A 9413-nucleotide genomic window follows, 5' to 3' on the forward strand; every position below is an offset into this window, starting at 1 on the left:
ATATACATATATACACATATATATACACATATACATATATACACATATATATACACATATACATACATATATATACACATATACACACATATACACATATAGTTACCGTTGATTTAATTATGTAAATTATTTAAATAAGCCCGAGAAAGTAATCTACAAAATAAATCAAATCTCATTTTACACGAGCAATGTTTATGCTAATGTTGACACGTTTCCAGGGTTTCCTTCACCCTTTTGAACCCTGAGTGTGGCACATTTTATGTTACAGTGGACAGCTAATAGCTATATGCTAGCTATTCACTGTTAGCGGTGATAGCATGAACAACTAAACAAACAATTGCATCACCGTCCTGCTCATCCAATGCACAGGCCACCATGCACATTTTACACCCATTTGATACATTATTAATTTGTTCAATCTGTACCATTTTTAACCATGTTGGTTATACTGAACCTAGCATTTAGCTGAAACCACCACTGTGCCACAGAACAGCCTCAAAGAGCCTCCGGCATGGCCACACACAGTCTTGTTTAAAGCATTCTTTATTAGTTTACAGAGGCAGGGGCAATTCCAGGATTTTTTATATGAGCGGACCTCGGCACATAAGCCATCATATCTCAGTTGTCATTTAGAATTAATATTTTGTTCCCTAACCTTCATTACAGTAAATGCGTTCTTGATGTATTGTTTTATCTACATCCTATTCTTTATTACTGCAGTGGTCAAGTATCCCTGCAAGCAAGTTTAACCTCATTTAAAATACATTCATAAAACACTTATGACCTTCTCAGGTTCAGGCATCTGAAGTTATTATAGGTAATACACTTGTGAATTAAATAATGCAGATAGTTCTTCAAGGCCAAGATGAAAATTTGCAATGTGAGAAACACAAAAAGCCCTGTCTGCATTTTGATGACAAAGGTATAAGCAACTAGCACTGATTGGCATTAACTATATCTTCACCTGGCATGTCCCATTTCTCATCAAGTTAAGTACTTTGCAGACATTGACAGTGCACGTCACACTCGCAACACCAGGATGTACAGAATAACGACACCTGCACACGAGATTGATGGATTAATTCATGCTGAGAAGATGCAGCAAAGCACAGCTCTCTCCTCACCTCTGACATTCAGACAGCTCCTCCTCCGGATTTTTCCCTCGCGGTCCAGCACCGTGTAGCTGCCCTCGTCCGCCATCCTGACCACGTGCAGCATCACCCGTTTCTCCGACATGCTGAGACGCTCTGCGTATTCCTCTGCCGGCCCTGCCGTCTGGTTGTACAGCACCACTGGTGGAGGCTCTGTTGCGTGACGTATCTCAGTCTGGTTGGCATGAACCAGACTGGGCCTTATAGGAGAAGAGAAGAAAGTCAACGTTACCTCAACTAGCACACAAGCAATCAGTGTACATCCTGTTCAACCAATCAGCGATGTCTCAGCAGGTGTTTTACCTCTAATTGCTCATTAAAAACACCTGCCGTGACATCACTGATTGGTGGGGTGTGGTCAACATTTTTACCTTACAATGCAACAGATGCAAAGTATAAAAACAATCTCCATGCTGAATACAGATTACTGAATCGTGTTCCTGTCCATCTCTCACCGACCGTACCTGAACTCCAGGGTGATGGGGCCCTCCACGCGGTTCAGATGGATGTAGTAAGTTTCTCCGTACTTCACTATCTGCTCCGCAGCGCAGTCTGATCAACAAGACCAGAGGAAATAAAGGTCAAAGCAGGGTATTTGTGAAAGAGCCTGCAACTATGTCACGATGCGGTCAAAGTCAGTGCGTAGAAATCGACTCTGTTGTTGAGCAGAGAAACAAATAGGGAAATGGTTTTGAGGTCGGTTGGATGATTCTTTAAAAGGTTCTACATATGGGATTCAGATTTTATAGGACGACCCTGCTCTACCACTGAGCCACAGTATTTTCATAGCTTAGGGCCACTCTTCTTTTAGTACATCAGAAAAAAATGAAGTTGATGATAAAGTAGGTTTGTAATTCCTTCCACAGCTCTGTATTTGTTTATTTCCTGTATTTCTCTAGAAAAGACACCGAAGTCTTGTCTACAAGTTGTTTCTCTCCCACCGAACCAAACTGTCTTTAGACAGACAACCTCCAGCTGTCTGACGCCGTCCACACCTCTGGATAAGACCACAGCGGACCGCTTACCCTTGACAATGAGGATGAGGTGCTTGGCTGTGTTGGGGTTGTTGGTGTTCTTGATGACGTACACCCCCTCATCCTCCTCCTGCACGTCCTCCAGCACCAGGTGGCCCAGAGAGTTGATGCTGCCCCGTGGATTCACCACCTGGCCTGCTCGCAGCAGGACCACCTCAGAGAGGTGATTGGTCCTGGATTTGAACACGACCTCACTGAGGTTCCCAGGCGGGACATCGATGTGAATGTCCTCCCCAAAGAAGGCTGTCCTGTGCTCCTCTTTGACTGGAAGAGACAATCAAGATTCTTTGTTAGATATACGTATCTTTTCTCCTCGTGTACATATTTGGGTCATTCTTCTCAACAAGCATTTCTCGTTATTCATCGCAGTCCAAACAAACATACCTTTCAAAGATGCTGACACAACTGTGAAGGAAAAGATAGAGAAAAGTTTAAATACATCTTTTTCATGTGGTCTGCTGATTTGTACAAAGATATCTAAACAAGTCAGAGTTCCTTTGTTCTTATTGGAAAAAAAACAAACACTTCCACATAAAGCTCGACAGTGTTTGAAATGTAAATGCCTCGCTTAATGACAGCTAAAAATAGAAGACGAAACAAAGGGAAAGCAAATAAATGTAAATGAAATAGCTCACAAAGTAACTTCAACAGCTTCCTTTGGTGTTGTTTTTCACAGAATCTACGCTAATCATTCCGTTGAAACAGATTCTGCTTTGCAGGAAGTCTGTTTCAGCCGCTCCTTTATCCCAACCTGCTCCCCAGTGACTGATTATGTTTGTGCTTACCGGTGCAGAACAGGGCGCTAAGCACTGCAGCGCTGATTACCTTCATCTTGAATGGTCGGTCTCTGGGAAAAAAAGAAAACTCACACATAATACACAAACAATTTAAAAAAATAAGCCCTTTGGAGCATGATTACGTCTCCAAAGATTCAAATCACGACTTTCTAAAAAGAGACATCTGCCGTAATCATTTGACTTACTTAGGGTAAAGTTGTGCTGCTAATTTGGGTGATTAAATTGAGAAAAAAAAACCACCTCTGCAAAATACCAAGCATGCCAATTTCAATCTGTGTTCTCAAGTTGAAGAGAAGATCCCTCCCCCTCCCACTCTGCACCACCCCGCCCCACTAAACAGCATTTCACAAATTAGCTCTTCAAATACCTAAGGGGCAGCACTGCCAGCACTCTAGAGTGGTGCCGTAATGTAAAATTACTATTGAGCCAAGTTTAAGCGGAGAGAGCCAAAGACAAGGCGCTGTGTGGCGAGCTCAAGAGTAGCTCTCCACGTCTCCTGCGGTGCAACGAGTCAATCAACTCTCCACTCACGACACACAACCACAATCCAGAGAGGGACTTCAAGCAGGAAGAAAAGAATCAAAGAGAGGGAGGAAGGAAAGAGAAACAGTGAAGTAAGGGAGGGTATACTAGAGAGAGGAGACATAAATGCATACTACGAGTAGGTGAACAATGAGCTGGACAGCAGCCAGCTGGCATGAGGCGACTCTGACCATTCACGACTGAGCAGTGGTAGCATGGAGTTCTATAGGTGGGATAATTAAATGGAGAGTAAGTGTAAAAAGACAGAAAGCGACAGCTGGAAGGAGAAGATTTGAATGGTCTCTTCTTTAAAGGTTATCGATACAACATTCAGAGCATTAATATAGCAGCAAACAACTTGCTATGTAAAGATATAGTGGAGTGATGTCTACCTGAGCAGAGAATAAAAACACAGGTAAATGCTGTTGGCGCTGTCAGCACCGTTAGCTGCTAGACGCCGGCTCAATCGGCGCCGTGTTGTCAGCCGTGTGGAAACAATAGATATTAGCACCTTTAAGTACTCTTCTCCTTGCCAAGCCTGCTTAACTAGTTTTGAAAGAGTGTAAAATTACAAGTACAAACTATGAATTTTGGACGATGAATAAATTTCCCAAAACAACAACAAGACCACAAGAAAATGGCTATTTGCCATTGAAGAATGACATGTATTTTCTCAATTGTCTCTTTTCTAAGTAGATACTATTTGCTTTTCTCTGCCACAAAACTATTATTTAGGTACATAGTAGTATAAAACTCACATGTACTCTATCTTCCAACGTTACAATCTTTTTAGTATGAATTTTGCTCTTTGTTTTTCCGCCGACACTTTTCCCTCACTAAGCCCGCATCTTGGAAGTCACATGTTTGTTGCCAAGAAAACATGTTTAACAAACCTACAGGTGACTGCCAGGACAAAGACGTCTACTGGATTTAGGCGACCAAAAGAGTAGCAATTAATGAATACATGAAGTGGAAACACACTGTGAAAAGGTTAAAGTTCTAAGACGAAAACAACAAGGTAACAACCTGTCAATCACTGTGTAGCCCTGTCCTAAAGCATACATTGCTTTATGGTCTATTTGACTCTAAATGGACCATAATTTACTAAATGAACATCATGCTGTATTGAAGAAGACTTGAAACTAGAGATTGAGACCATGAACTCATGTTTACAATGTTTACTGAGGTAATAAATCAAGAGAGAGGTACCCTGTCATGGGTTAAAGGAGCGACTGAGCATTATACCCTTTCACTGTTCTGACTTTCTGAACCTTCTATATGTATACAAAAGGGGCTGGAAAGTTACTACAGTAAGTACATTTACTCAAGGACTGCAACTCTGAGGGACTTCACTTGGAGTATTTCAATGTTTCTGATAATTCTACTCCACTACATCACAAAGGTAAATTATGACCTTTTTATTCCTAAAACTTATTTGGTAACTTTAGTTATTTTGCAGCTCCAGCTTACTAAGACACAATATTATCAGCTAATATGATATATCATTACAGGTTAAGATAAACCTTTAATTGGTCCCCATCAGTATGTAAAGTCATTCAAATGAGTTCAGCAGTTTACCAGCTGCAACATGGTGCGGTGAACACATTAACAAACCAAACACTGTTTCTAGAGAGAGACATTCGTATTTTTGCCTCGGCCTCCGTACTTCAGTTAGATGCCACCAAAGACACTGGACCTTTAAGTAAGATTTTGAATGCAAGACTTTTACTAAGTATTTCTGCACTACTGCTATTTTAACTTTAGTAAAATATCTGAGTACTGCTTCCACCACTGCAAAGGCCTGTTGATGATATCTTTTGACTAAAATGAGATCACCTCCAGCTTAATATATACTGTATTACAGACTCCACCCCCTAAAAAGGTTATCAAATGTAAAGCAGGTTTTAGTTTTACTGCAAATTGTGAAGTATGCTAGTATGAAGTATCCTGTTTGTGTTCACTGCAGCATTATGGAACAGAGTGAATCACTACATCTTTAGACTCTGAAAGAGGGGACAATTAAAAAGCCATTGCATTTAAGCCATCTTCTTCCGATGAGAGATTAGAGTGCAAACAGGGAGAAAGCCCATCTCCTCTCACTGTGCACATCAACAGACACAAAGTCACTTCCGAATGAAGCCCAAGCATTAAAGTGGGCAGGAGAACTGCTCAAAAGGCTTTCAGTCCCTGAGCAGAACACAGTAATCAAGGCATCTTTTCTAATCAGTGCCTTGTCTTCTACACAGCCATTAGCTTTTTGCATGTGTGAGCGCTGATACTAAGGACCGGTTTGATTCTTTGATGGGGAGAACTGTATTCATCGGATGAGAAAATTCGAGGTTGTTGCTGGTTATATAAAGGTCATAGTGCATATTATTGAGCAGACGCACACAGGCACATACATTTCAAAACTGGCACAAGAAAAATGCATTCAGTGAAGTGCAGTCAAGTGAGTCATGGATGGCTTACTGACAGGGTACAGGCCCAGACACCCAGAGCATCAGGGGCTCCCTGGCCTTTACCTACAAACTGTCAATGGGACGCGAACCAACCAGGAAGTTACTCAAAGAAACATAAAACCACAACAGACACAAAAAGACTAGAGTCCAAAACAACTACAAAGAGATGCAAAACAGCTTCAAGGAGACATAATGAGACCATAAAGAGATTCACAACCACTTTGAAAAGGGCCAAAACAATCACAGAGAGACACAAAGCTCCGACAAAAAGACACAAGGATGCTACAAACGGACACAAATGAACTTCAAAAAGACACAAATTAGCTGCAAAGAGACACAAAATGACTACAAAGAGACCCTACACCACAGAGAGATGCGCACTACAGAGACACACAAGACACGACAAAAAGAAGCTAAACTATTATAAAGTCCGTCAGTCTTGTTCAGATGCAGGAGAGGTAGTGATGGGGCCTTTTGCATGTCTGTACCCAGGGGCCAATACAACTGAAAGCCAAATAGAGGCCTTTCTTTGACACATTTCCCCCCCTTACAACCCACTAACAAAAGTTCTGCTCTCCTAATGGGGGTTACCATGAACACAACACAAATTAAGACATGACCCCTCTGGTTTGAATTTGATCAAAACTTAAGGGATGATAATGCATTTGCCAAAGTTTTAGTACATTTAGAAACATTGCACAGGCGAGGGGAGTTGTAATTAAAGGTAACCATTCTGAATTGGTACTGTTCCACCACTGGGTGTCCTGGATAAAAGCATCAGCTAAGAAGCCCGAGATGTTGATGTAACCTTTGGCCATTTGTAAAGGTCTGACGGGGTCACTGCTCTCCTGTCTCCTGTTCTGACCACTTAGATAAACCGAACCGTAGGCGGCGCAGCGCTCACTAAACGACGTGTGACACATCGAGCAGTGGTGAGAGGTGCGGAGGTTACATCTTTCCGGCTGATCTCATCAGCCCAACATCCATCCAGACTGATGGACTTAAGAGCCTTTTCCCCCCTTCATCTCTCCTCTCCCACACAAAGCAGGAGGGCGGTAGCATCATGCCTCCATCCTTCTCTTGTTACAGTATTGTCTCTCTCATCTTCCTGCTTCTCTCTGTCTCTGCTCCCCTGTCTCTTCTTTTCTTAACGTCCTCTGAAACACTGCTCCCTTATGCTGCCTTATCTTCCCTTTGTTGTCTCCTTTTTTTCCTCCCCTTAATTACCTTCAAACGGATTCCTATTAGGGTCAGTGTGATTGATAGGCTGGTTTGCTTGTATACTGGGCTGTTTGTGCCCTAATATTAAAAACCCACAGCTTCATTGGGCTCTCTCTACCATCGCTGCTAACTGCTAATCCCATTAGCCTTGTTGTTCCTTACAGTTTCAGGTCCTTAGACTCCAGGTTCAAAATGTATCATATTTCTAATTATATTAATTTTTTAAGATGAACATAGTCCCATTAAGTTAATTCAACACTAATACCTTTAAGCTGAATATACTGAGATCAATGCTGCCTTAAAAGTACCCCCCTTCTCTGCATGAAGTCCATAAAGCCAGGAGCAGCATGCTGGTGCAGCCAAGGGTGTGTCACGACCGGCATGAAGCGAGGCTGTCCCGTTACGGGGGTGCAGGATGGAAGATGGTGGAGGAGATGAGATGGGGGGGGGGAGATGTTAAGGGGGTTGGATTTATCACCACAGTCAGACGCTCCAATGCGAGAGCCTGAGCATAATACTATTAGTTTGTATCTCGAGAAATGGAGGATGCATTCTACCTCTGTCTCTGCTGTTTCCCCCCCTGCAGACATCAGATGGGGGACGGTTTGGGCGCGTGCCGCGCCATGCCATCCATCAGTGAGCCTACATCATGCACTTAAAGAGCCTGCAGATATCAGGAGCTGCCCTCCTTGCTCGTTTGAGCTCATTTCGAAACGTGCTTCTCTTCTACGTGAAAAACGCTTCAGTCAGCGGCTCTAACGTGTGCCGTATAGCGTAGTGCATTGCGTAATCCTTTCCAACGGGATGGACCAGAAGATACCCCTCAATTCAGACGGGTTCACCCCGCACACAGGACAGGAAAACCCGAGTGGTGACAACGATTATTACCGGTATCAGATGTGTAAATCTAGAATATGTAAAAAATATACGGTGTTGCATTAATAGAGAGACAGTGTGAATTTACAGAATGAACACAGACTTGTGAGAAGGAAGGAGGCCATTAGGTGCACAAACAGCGTGTGTAATGTCTCGGAGCAATGCTGGGATTCCTGTCTGAATACTGTGAATTTTGCCGGGTAATAAAAATAAAAAAAAGTTCATCCCTTATCTTTCTCTTTATCTTTCTGTGTTATTCTGGCGTTGCTGTTGGTTACACACCCAAAATCAACCGTATCGTAGCGCGAGCAAATTGTCAAAACAGCAAAGGGAAAACTGCATAATTTAACCCACTATCGCCCTGTTTGGGCGAAATATTTAGGGGGGAAACACAATACCAATTGCTGTAATATATAAGTATAATTGGATGATGATAATTACCTTTGTCAAGCCTCTAATCCAAAAAAATACCGGACTGGGAGGGGCTCAGGAGTGGTGGTTCCTGGAGATCGCCTCTCGTTTTTTCCTCTTTATGTCGTAAGTCTCATCCACCCCATCACCCCCAGCCCGACAACACACTTCAATGGGGCCGGATCGGGAGCAGCTGAAGACTTTCGGTTAATGTCGGGTTTTGTGGATCGGCGGCGCTCGGGAACCTCCGGTAAGAGTCGTTCAACTCTGGCTCAGAGCCACAAGCTGCCGCTCTGCAGTTTTAATGTCAGGCGACCATTAGACGCGCACGACTTCTCCGAGCATCACGTTCACGTCTCTGGTGAAGCAGACCGTATTTGAAGGGGGGATCCTCTGTGACTTGTAGCATACTGCTTTTTAACATTACACAGCATTACATTCGCGAGCATGTCAGCAATATCAGCAGCAGTAAACTAATTACCTCGTTCCAAATTAGTCTCACCCACTCAATTCAATTCAATTTAATTTATTTTATAGCCTAAAATCACAAATCACAAATTCGCCTCAGGGGGCTTTACAATCTGTACACATACAACATGCTCTGTCCCAGGACCCTCACATCGGAACATGAAAAACTCCCCAAAATTACATCAGGGAGAAAAACAGGAAGAGACCTTAGAGAGCAACAGAGGAGGTGCAGGGCTGAGATCCTTCTTGTGGCACTGGCACTCTGGCACTCAGCGGCACTCTGTGGCACTTCAGCGGCACTCTGTGGCACTTCAGCGGCACTCTGTGGCACTCAGCGGCACTCTCTGTGGCACTCTGTGGCACTCAGCGGCAATCTGTGGCACTTCAGTGGCACTCAGCGGCAGTCTGTGGCACTCAGCGGCACTCTCTGTGGCACTCTGTGGCACTCAGCGGCAGTCTGTGGCACTTCAGCAG

The 9413-nt window shown here is 43.3% G+C and overlaps 1 protein-coding gene across 2 annotated transcripts; it reads right to left on the reverse strand.

Moving 5' to 3' along the window:
• Positions 1-134: 134 nt before the first annotated feature.
• LOC116377950 (uncharacterized) lies at positions 135-9023 on the reverse strand. Of its 2 annotated transcripts, none has more exons than XM_031839718.1 (6): positions 8502-9023; positions 2971-3032; positions 2570-2590; positions 2177-2449; positions 1616-1703; positions 135-1351 (listed from the first exon to the last, which is right to left on the reverse strand). In XM_031839718.1, the coding sequence occupies exons 2-6, from the start codon at positions 3014-3016 to the stop codon at positions 1084-1086; spliced, it is 696 nt and encodes a 231-aa protein (XP_031695578.1). In that variant the 5' UTR covers positions 3017-3032; positions 8502-9023; the 3' UTR covers positions 135-1083. The 2 variants fall into 2 exon arrangements, with proteins under 2 accessions (XP_031695578.1, XP_031695579.1); XM_031839719.1 differs by lacking the exon at positions 8502-9023 and adding an exon at positions 7742-8487.
• Positions 9024-9413: the final 390 nt, after the last annotated feature.

The sequence above is a fragment of the Anarrhichthys ocellatus genome, unplaced genomic scaffold (genome assembly GCF_004355925.1).
Source record: "Anarrhichthys ocellatus isolate YVR2014 unplaced genomic scaffold, GSC_Weel_1.0 scaffold1887, whole genome shotgun sequence".
NCBI classification, from domain to species: Eukaryota; Metazoa; Chordata; class Actinopteri; order Perciformes; family Anarhichadidae; genus Anarrhichthys; species Anarrhichthys ocellatus.

Coding starts and splice junctions, on each gene's coding strand:
- LOC116377950 (XM_031839718.1), bottom strand. CDS start 3,016: ATGAAGGTAATCAGCGCTGCAGTGCTTAGCGCCCTGTTCTGCACCG. Junction 2,450..2,569: donor TGTGTCAGCATCTTTGAAAG/GTATGTTTGTTT, acceptor TGTCTCTTCCAG/TCAAAGAGGAGCACAGGACA. Junction 1,704..2,176: donor CCTCATCCTCATTGTCAAGG/GTAAGCGGTCCG, acceptor CTTGTTGATCAG/ACTGCGCTGCGGAGCAGATA.